The 11,329-nt window shown below is 28.7% G+C and overlaps 1 protein-coding gene across 1 annotated transcript; it reads right to left on the bottom strand.

The window, feature by feature from the left end:
- Positions 1–7,676: 7,676 nt before the first annotated feature.
- On the bottom strand, positions 7,677–8,921 carry LOC100785999 (EPIDERMAL PATTERNING FACTOR-like protein 2). Its single transcript, XM_003524657.5, has 3 exons — positions 8,240–8,921; positions 8,116–8,150; positions 7,677–8,024 (listed from the first exon to the last, which is right to left on the bottom strand). Exons 1-3 carry the CDS (start codon positions 8,346–8,348, stop codon positions 7,779–7,781), a joined length of 390 nt encoding a protein of 129 aa, XP_003524705.1. The 5' UTR covers positions 8,349–8,921; the 3' UTR covers positions 7,677–7,778.
- Positions 8,922–11,329: the final 2,408 nt, after the last annotated feature.

The raw sequence follows: 11,329 nt of genomic DNA, 5'->3' as shown, positions 1-11,329 counted from the left end.
ACTGTTTTGTCACTCAAAGTTAAAAGAAACTTAAGATTGAGTCTAAACCGACGGTGTCTTTGGGTAAAATAAGGACCACCTCATGCGTACAGGGGGGAAAGCACTAGGCACTTGGTGGATCCAAATCCGACACGTGACGTTCCGCGAATCTCGACCGTTGATGATGTCGGTGACGCTCTTCCAACCGTCCGATTCAATCAACATACCAAGTAATTATGTTAAAATAAAATACTAATGTTTCATGTTTCTCACTTTGCCAAAGCAGTAAGATAGGGTTGAAATCGAAGCTGGTTGCTTCCAGTCTCCGCCGCCAGCTGGCAAAATCAACCCACCTCCGCCGTGACGCAAACCGGTTTATGTGGTGCAGTGTCTGGATAACCGCCAGTTTTTGTTTTTTTTTTTTTTTTTTAATTTCGGGTATTTTCATTTGAAAACTAAAGACTAATTCTTTAAAATACAAAACATCATTTAAGGAATTGATTTATTTTAACAAATGTTTTTCATACATACAATCCAAATTATTATTATATTTTATTAAAACGTTGATTTGAATGATATTGAATTTCGTTCTCTTAATCAAAATATTAAATTTGAGACTTATTTTTGAAAAATTATGATTAAAAGAATTTTTTTTTATTAAAACTGATAAGTGTTTTTAATATAGATATCAATATCATGGATATAAAAAAAACTCTTAAAAGGGTGTTTGGTAGGAGAATTTTTTTTCCACGACCTGAAAATCGTGAATCTTGGAAATAATATTTTCTTGAAATAAAGAAAATTTATTGATTCACCATTAAAAATCTTTAAATAAATTTTATAGAAATAAAAAAGTTATGTAATATTTTACTAGTAATTTTAATTATTTATCACATTAAATAATTTAATAAGAAAAATATAATATTTTTACTATAGTAAAACAAAAATTAAATTTGAGAAAATATGATTCCCACTCCCCTCTACCACCCAAATGTTTTTGCGGAATGTGAGTTAAAAACAATTCTCAAGAATCATAGCTTTTTGGGAATATATTTCTTAAAAATATGTATTAAATTTGAGAAACTAAAATTTTCAAGATTCTTGAAAAAGTAAAAATTTCTCCTTTACTAAATGTTCTCATACGGTTATATGCTTAAAAAGATAAGATTCTTTATTTTCATTTATGAAATTAGTAATGATGTTTAATATGCGTGCATTAGTTAGAAATTATAATAATTTGATTTTTAAGATAATTATTTAAAAGTTAATAAATTTATTAAAAAAATAGTTATAAATTATTTTTGAGATGTTAAAACCATTTTAAGTATACTCATCTATGAAATGAACCTACTGGCTGCTACCTAAGTAATCAGCTGAAAATTATGCTATATCAAATGTTTGATGACAAAATATTAACCTGATAACTCATAATACTTTTCTTATGTGATAGTATGTGGTTAATGTCTTGAGAGTCTGTGACAGCTAGCGTATTAGACGATTGCGTTGTAGTAAATTACTACTAACTTCTTTCTGCTGTGGATCTTGATTTTCTTTCAGAATTCAAACTTTGTTGCTCTTTATGTTTCAGTAAGAGTGCTGTTCAAACGTTTTGCTTATAATCGTCTTTATTTTTTAGTGGAAAACACATGCCCTCCCCACCACCAAAATTAGGTATATTTTTGTGCCGTGGTCCGGGTTTGCCCAAGTGGGTAGGCAGTGTTAAATAGACAATGTTAATTTGCTTCTTAAGCCCAATGAGATTGGTCTACAGGAATAGACTATATAAGGTCCAATCTCTAATAAGATTTATGTTGGATTTTTAACTGATTTCTTGGAATTGATGTTTTTTTTTTAATTGGAAAACTACTTCTACTTAGAAATTGAGTATGATTCCCTTATTTCAATTTCTTTTTTTAAAAAATTCAAATTTTGCAAAAACTAATTTTATTATCAATAAGAGGAGAAGATGGTTCTTTAAACATAAGCATAGACAAGCGAGCCAGTCAAGGAAAAATTGAAAGTAAAGGATGGTGAATTTAATGAGTACTTCAGTAAAAAAACACTTAATAAATACTAACTAATAATAGAATTATGCAACGAAATAGGTAAATAATGAAAAAATAGAATGATACTTGAAAATAAATTCTATTATTAAAATAAATGACATTCGAAATTAAATTAATTGTTAGAACGCAAGCATGTGTAGTTTGAATTGAAGGAGTTCAGATTTTTCGATATATATATAGTCTTAGGTTTGATTATCAGATTTACCTGTATGGTATAAAAAACAAATGTAGGTAGAGAGGTATCTATTTTAGTACTTTATAATGTCTTAAAAGATTAGTCTTGTGGGAGAATATTGATAGAGAAAAAAGTTGTTAAAATGCATATGAAATGAAAGTGACACAAAAGCAATAAATTAAAATGAAGTTGTTTTAATTATTTTCATTTTAAAACTTTTATTACTTATAATAACCTGATATAATAATTCAGCAAAAAAAAAAAAAAAACCCGATATAATTGTCCAGGTCGCAAATAGTATTCATTCACACATTGAATTCTTTTATTTTTCAACCAACCAAAACACTCCCCATTTGTCTCTAATTGAATGGCCAATTTTGTTAATAGATCTAATTTTTTTTCCCTTCATTTTTTTGGAGAGGGTGCGAGGGAGAAAAAGGGAATGTGATAGCATCAAATTATTACTTCTGTTGTGTCAGACAGGACTTCTGGCTGCAACCATTGTTTTGTAACTTGAAGAATAATTTTTCTGTACACCATTAATTGTCTTCTATAAATGTTTGCTATATTGATGTATCCGAGGAGCTAAACTATACCATGCTGTATTGCTGTGATCGACTTTCCGTAGTTTAACTTCATGCATGCTTACAGCTTGCTTTATGTTGATCGATGTTGATGTTGTTTTCGTAGATAAATGCCACAATTAAAATAAAAGTAATTTACATTATAACCTCGCTTCATTGTCATGTACCTTGTTGAAAATAGCTCTACTTGTGAAAAACAGGTTTCTCAAATTAAGTATGTTTAATACGACACTAGTGTGTACATTGTGATGAGAACATGATGATCTTATGGTAGTGTTCGATAGCCAGTGTAACTTATTTGAGTTATCAGAGGTTAACACATGCATGCATTAGCTGTTAAGAATCCTCTTTCAGTTTGTTGTGATCTCAGAAAGTTTTTGGGTTTAGACTTGTCAAAATGTTGACAAGGGCAATATTAATAGATTAGAAAAAGCTTGCAAAACATATTGATTTTGGCCATGACATAATTTTGCCGGACTAACATAGATTGCAAAATTGTCAATGATTGAGCCTGACACTAGTCTTTCTCGTATCTCTGAGTTATATTTCAGTTAAAGTTTTGCCTGACGGTTATTCTCTCGACGCAGTGCCAGGGATTGTAATGTGTGAATGCTAGGTTTAAAGGAAGAACACATTCGTGGGGGTGTGTAGAAACAAGAAATAGGGTTAAAAGGGTAATAAAAAAATTTAATGAGAAGAAACAGTGAGGTGTATTTAGCAAGAGCCAATAAAATGCATCCAAATTAACAAGGACGTGCGTGGAGAAAACCCCCTGACAAAGGCGTTACACAATGATTCATGTAGCTTTATCACTCACTCTCTGACGATGCGTCAGGTTCAGGCCCATCAGCATCAGATTGGAACTTGAGTTAGTGTGACTTGTTTTAAAATTTGACTTCTCTATTATCTTTCATAAAAATAAGATTAATTATATTAATATTTAATAATAATATTTAATTTTTAAAATTTTTAAAATTGTATTTTTTAAAAGAATAACACAATAATAGCACAAAAAAGAACAACAGAAAAGATAAATCCCTTGTTTTGTTACAGTTGTGACTAGTTTTTCTTTTTCCACGCCACAGGGATGGGGCAACTTCATAAATCATAACCGTGTTGTTGCTGAATGCTGATATTTACAGCACAAAAAAACTTGAAGTAAAAGGCATGCATGATAAAAGAATCAGAATCCCTTTTAATTTTTTTGTTCACGTGATCCCTCAGCTTTTCAGTTCACTCAGTCTTCACCTTTGCACCAACATTCTCTTTTATCTTTTCTGAGTCTAGGAAGGATAAATAAGTACATATTTGAAAATTGGGTGAAAAATGATTTTTGAAGAAAAAGTGATTTTGTTTAAGAATTATGATTTTTATTTTTATTCATTGAATTTACTTGGTAGCAATTTTTTTATTTGCATATCAAACATACACTACTATCTTCGTAGGGGCTCCCATCTCTCACCGTCACGTGATTTCTTCTGCCACCACCCCAGTGTTAGTGTACTCTCACATATTCTTTGATCTAAACTTAGTGACCCTACATTAAGGTAAAATGGTATGAGTGTTCAATTCTAGGATAACAGAATTGTTATTCACCTTTAACGCAAAGCTTCTGTTCTTTCTGTAGTCATTTTCCTTGGCATTTTCATAATGTCTCTTTTAATTCCTAGCTTTTAACGATTTTCCTAGGATAGAAATTTCAAATTTACAACGACTTTATCATCATTCTGTCCTTGTATAGTTTCCTTTGTTAATTGGTTAGTCTTTCATTAGGTCCTTAAGTTGTTGAATCAAAAGTTTTAACATATATTGATTTTGTACATGTGACGGCATTGGAATTTTTTTAGATATCCACCAAAGTTATCCGTGTCTCTCAAACTAGACCTATTTAATATTTATAGTTACTAAACTATAGCATTGATCTATGTCGATATTGCTTGCTCAGCTTTTTTCCATGAAGTTATGCTCACAGAAAAGAAGCTATGGATATTATATTGGGTTCTAATTTTTTTTTCGATGCTATATTGGGTTCTAATTTACTTCATGATCGACAAACGTATTTTTCAATATCAATACTGCTGTAGTTCATATTTATGCAAAAGGAAAAAGGTGTCTATTGACAATATAGAACCAATTACTGCAAAAGGTTAATTTTTAAAATTAGAAGACCATTCTAGCCCAAGTTCCAACCATAGAACTTTTTTTCTTTCCATATTTAAGACACAGTCCGATACTCGGACACCTTTCCTAGTGGGAGAAATTATTAGTTGGTTTTGGACTTGTCCATAATCCCAACCAACGTATATATATGTCACAAGTATTTAAGTTTTTTAATTTTATGAAAAACAATTAATAACATTTAATTATGACTGTGTTTGAGAATGCGTTGAACCACATTCAACGCCCAAACTGTCTCCATAATATTACATTTTGTTGTGTCTCATGATACCAAATTTGCTTCAAACAAACAAACATTACATGTCTAGTTGATCAGGACCATGAACCAAGTGGTGATTCAAGATTATCTAGTAAAAATTTAAACATTCATTGAAAAAATATTTCATTAGATCCAACCTTATTGGTTATGAATCCTACCTATGATACAATAAATAGTCTATTGATAAAAGTATACCGAAAAGCTATTTGCTAATATTACTAATTTTTTTCTTCATAATTTTCTTTCATTTGATTATTGTAAATTCAATTAAAATATTGCAGTGTAATTTATTATTATTATTATCCAATTACAGTTTCTATAGTATATTTATTGATTTGCATAATATTTATAATAATTTTTTATTGTCAATGTAAAAATTGGTTGATTTATTATGAAGGAAAATTATACTCTATCCATTTTTAACACAACTTTATAGATGATATAAAGCATTGACATTTTTTGTTAATAAAGCCTGCTGCAAATCGATCAAGTTATTGATCCTGACTCCCGACCTATTTTTATCCTTTTTAATTAATAACTTGTATTATTTTGAGGGAAAAGAAACACTACTATCTATCGTGTTATTCGTGTAGTCATGTCTTCAGAAAAGAAAAAAAAAAATATTAAATCTGAGATTCAGCATGATAGGATGTAAGAACTAGGAATGACGGGACAGAGCAGTATCCCATCTACCTTTTGTCATAATCTTTTTTTTTTCTTTCATTTTAATGTCAAACATTTCTAATAATAACAAGGGACCCCGTTCTGTTTCACGTTTATAAGGCCAAAAATGTGAAACGGGAAAAACCTGTAAACTTTTACCTTATTCAAAAATAGCACTAGTTAATCTCCTGCACCCTTACAATTGATGCAACGATCAACGGCATACAAAATGGTAACTACATTGTATCATCTGACTTTTTTTTTTTTTATCGTCTTGTCATTTGAGTGGTAGAATCCCAACTTGGGTTTAGTTTCAAATTTTAATAATAATAAAACATCATTATCGCACACAGAAGTTCATTAGCACGTTATTGGAAAAGCCATAAAAATTGGCTTTGAATATCACTTGTCTTAGGTTATGATTTGAGGAGATCCTCTGCTTCCCTTCAGTGACTAATGATCAGGTGCCTGGTGTCTGTAAGCCAGCCTATATGCTATTCATAATGGCATTACATTGGTAAAACATTTATGGAAAAAGTTACCTTGTTGTCCTATTCATCAATGTAGAGTGAGTTTGAATTAGGTTTATGCTCATTATTTTTTAAAGTAAAAGAAACACAATAAATAATTATTTTTTTATAATATTACCGTGATTTTGTGAGAGAGAATTAATTTTTATGTGCTATCCAAACATACTTTATGTGTATAAATTTTCTTAAACCCATATTATATATAGATTAAAATTTTATAATGAAAAGTTTAACTTAATTAGTTGGACAAAATATGAGCAAAATATGAGTTATTGTAAACTCTTTAGTATATGTTTTTTTATTTTTACAGATAAAAAAAAATTAAACTCTTGTAAATATTTGGTCAAGTTACAATGTATTTATAAGTATTTTGCCAAAAAATTTAACCAAGAATGGGCCATAGGAGGTTATAATTTGTTTAGGTGAATAACATTATAGTCTAAACTGTAAAGTGGTTGATCTTGTATTTGTTCAAAAGTTCTTCGAGTGGATGATAGAGGTAGTGGTCACCCACAAGATAAATACATATATATCATATATTATCCATTCTAAATCAAGGGCATGTGACGGTGCAGATGAACCATGAAAGCAACTCAATGCTAGCTAAGGACAACTAGTAAGAAGTAAAAATTCAATCTTTTTTCACGTTTCAGATAAAAATACGAAAATCAAGAGGACAATCAAAGGTTAACATGTCAATTTCTTTTATCTGTTGCTTCCTCTGGTTACACATTGCAGGGGGGTGGCTGCTATGCTATCAGAAAGTACTGACAACAAAATTTCTCAATCAGAAATGCAAAACTAAAAACAAGAGAGAACAGCAGGGCATGGCAATGTGGCATTGGGTTTTCAAAATCAAGTGTACTACTGCTTGTAGACATTAATCCACTTGGTCATTGCTGAGACATGTTAGGTGATTTTTTTTTTTTTATAAAAAAAATCAACTTATAATATCTAATTCTTCTTTTATTCTTCTGCTCAAAGTTAATATAGCACACCCCATTTGCATTTCAATAGTACCCAAAATGTTGGAAATAATTAACACAATAAATCAACCATGTTTAATTATTTAATGCTATTTGCCAGTTGATAACTTAAATAATTACTTAAAACAACCATGCAATAGAGTTAAAGCTGCCAACGATCTGTTTAATATTTAGAACAGAATAAAGCTATGAAAAAGATAGCATCTGGGGGCTATGATATAATTAAGTACAAAATAAATTAGATGAGAGCTTGTTCCAAAGAAAGAATCACTTAAGAGTGTCTAATAATCATGTACAGAATTGCCAAATTGATATCCTTGATTATATATAAATGAACTAAATGTTGGTACAATTGGATTCAGGGGTTGAAAATGAGGTTCCCACATTTGCACTTCCAACTCATGGGCTTGTAGTTGGAACTGCCACCTACCCTGGCATATGCAATTGAAGAAAACTTTGAAGAGTTTTTCTTTCGGTTTTGCGCTTGGGGGTTTGTGGGTACCTGAATTGCTTCACAGTGCTCACATGACCTACACCTTCTCTCACATTTTGGTGGCCTTGAGCCTATTCGTGGCCTCAGCATAATTTTATCCTCATTTACGGTCTGCATAAATCATAAATTCCAGGTAAAAATTAGTATTTTCTTGTTTCAAGCAAATTAACATGAAACATTTTACAGGGAAACCAAATTTTACCTGGTGAAAATGACTTAGTTTTTGAGTCTTTCTACCTGTTAGAACAAAGAGAAAAATGTTATAGTTAGTTAGAGTTGGTTTCTACATACTTGGCACTTGGAAGCCTTAAAGATTGCTCATATACCTTCAATAACCAAACCCTTCTGAATCAAGCTTGAAATAATCAGAAACAAAAGACAAATGCCAACGAAGCCAAGTCTTTGACCACAAATGACATAATGATCAAAACCCATTTTAGGGAGAAGGAAAAGTATGAAAATTTTGTAAGGTTGGAAAGGTTATGGTGTAATGAAAGAGAACTCAACTCAAGCAAGAGAAAATGCAATTTGGTTCTAATTATAGGGTGGAGGGGTAAAAAAAAAGAAAGAGAAAAAAGAGAGACATAAGACAAAGAGGATTATGGTAACTGAGGGAATGGACGAAACGGGATGAAGTGAAGATCAGTAACTAACAACTAATAGGAAGCAATATATATTTTGGCAAGATTTGTTTATATTGTTGAAGTGATGGAACATGGAAAGACAAATGAGAAAAAAAAATGCAGAAGTGCAAGAAAAAGGAGGAGCCCCGAAAAGGGAAACACTTGTCCTTGGGTTGGCGAGCCCCTACTCAAACAAACAACAACCCGAGATTGTATAATAATTGTTCGAAAGGAGAAGCATCAGAATAGAACAGAACCCTGATGAGTATAACAAGTAAGATGATATGAAAGACAAAGAGGACCAGAGAACAGCAAAACGCCACAAATTTTTCACCAGATGTGAGGGGCAAGTTCCCACTTACGGACATGCATTTACAGCTGTGGATTTTGGGTTCTTTGTTTCTTATATATATATATATATATATATATATATATATATATATATATATATATATATATACATATGCATACATGCACACAGAAACATTGCATATAACATTTGCTTTGGTTGGTACATAGTAGTTTTTATTATTTTTATTTTATATGGATTTTGATTAATTTAATTTATAGTGGGAAATGATAATGGGGGTGTTGTACACTTTTATGGGTTTGCTGTACTACGTGATCCGTGCAGTCCCATATTATCACGGCACATCCTTAATCCTTCTTTCTCTTTCTTCTTCTGAGAAATAACATTGCACAAATTTCTTGCTATTATTATGGTATTATCTTTTTTTAAGAGGGATATGAGTGAGATTGTATCAACTTAAAAGAAGAAGGAATTTTAAAATAAAACACTTTTTAAAAATATATTTTTTAAGAAATATATAGAATTTTTTTTCTTTAAAAAAAGGAAAAAAAACTATTTATTTTAAATAAAAACAGTTAGATAAACATGTTAGAAAAATAAAAAAATGTTTATTTTATTAAAAAATACTTATTTTAAAAAATAAGTTTAAATAAACTCCCTCAATCTATAATTATAATTAAGATAAATTATGTTTTTTCTTCAAGTAATTTTAGTAAAATTTGATTTTATTCCTTATATTTTTAAATTGACTATTTTAGTTCTTAAAGGTTGAAAAATAAATTTAGTCCCTAAATTCAATCATTTGTATTAAAGAGAAGAGATTAAGTTTACATGTTTTTCAAAGTCTCACTATCACATTGGTGAATTTGAAAGTATGGAACTAAAATCAAATTTGACTGAAAATACAAAGAATTAAAAATATATTTTATCCTTATAATTATTATACAATCACATGAGAAAATGACAATCACTTCTATTTCTGCATTTCGGAAATCTGATGGGAAAATGCTCATGGAATCTCACATGCTAATATACACTTACACTTGCACTGTGTGGATGATATATTTCTTAGGAGAGAAGATAAAAGAAATAAAAATATAAGTTTTCTCTTCCTTCATCAAAGATAAGAAAGAAAAGAAATATGTATAAAATGATATAAATATTCTTAAAATAAAATATAATAAAACGAATAAAAATATAAAGTATACTCTCGATAATACAAAAGAAATACATAGTGAGGACCCAAGAAAAAAAATAAATTAAAAAATAAGTTAAATTATTCATTTGATCTTATAGTTTCACAATTAGTACTTTTTAGTCCCTATAATTTAAAAGTGATTTTTTAGTCCCTATAATTTATATTTTAATTCTCTTTTAGTTCTTATAATTTAAAAGTGGTATTTATAATTCTTATAGTCCTTATATTTTGTATTTTAATTTTTTTTTAGTTCCTATAGTTTGAAAGTGATCTTTTTAGTTCATATCATCTGTATTTTAATTACCTTTTAATCCTTACTAAAAAATATAAAAATAATTAACTATAAATTAGTTATAAATTATCAATTATTTTTTATTATAAATTATCTTGTAATAAATTAATTATGAATTACTTGTTAATATTATTTAGTTAATTATAATTATTAATATTACTTATTTTTTGATTTTAAAGATTAAGAGATAATTAAAATATAAAATATAGAGACTAAAAAAAATTATTTTTAAATTATAGGGACTAAAAGGAAATTAAAATATAAATTATAAGGACTAAAAAAACCACTTTTAAATTACAGGAACTAAAAAAATTAAAATATAAACTATAAAAACTAAAAAATTACTTTAAAATTATATAAACTAAAAAATATAAATAATAATACTATAAAGAACAAACCAATAATTAAACCAAAAAAAAAATATTTTGCTTCATGATTCTTAAGGCCCAACTCTCGAGCCAGTCTTTCGGTGTCTATCCTCGTGACTCTCGAGGACGGGCTAAAGTGTTTAATATTTTTTCTATTTTCTTAGTGTGTATTTATATATGCATTGAAAAGTATTCTTTTGAATAATTTTGATTTATGTTAATTTTTTTTTAAATGATGTAATTTATCTTTAATTTTTTATTTATGTTAAAATTGTTTTTAAAACAAAACTACATAAAATTATTTTAACTTAAAATTAATTTTGGACACACCTAGTTTCTTTTAAATTAAAAAGAAAAATAATTATGGTATCAATTAATGATTTTTTTTAGAGATTTTAAAAATAAAGATCTACTTTTTATATTAGCTAGCGGAAACAAATGCATCGTCGCACCTTGTGTTCGTATTTCTATTGCATTATATTATTTTTATATTTATAACATTTTTTAATTGATGTTTATACTAATTTTAGTTCAATATATTTTTTAATGCATGATGATTTATATGAATTTTTTTATTATATTATTTTTTGTGCATTGCAGTAGTGGTCTATCATATTTTAATAAT

This window comes from Glycine max, chromosome 5 (genome assembly GCF_000004515.6).
Source record: "Glycine max cultivar Williams 82 chromosome 5, Glycine_max_v4.0, whole genome shotgun sequence".
NCBI classification, from domain to species: Eukaryota; Viridiplantae; Streptophyta; class Magnoliopsida; order Fabales; family Fabaceae; genus Glycine; species Glycine max.
The sequence above is the reverse complement of the archived record's forward strand: the minus strand, read 5'-3'. Positions and strand labels throughout refer to the sequence as shown.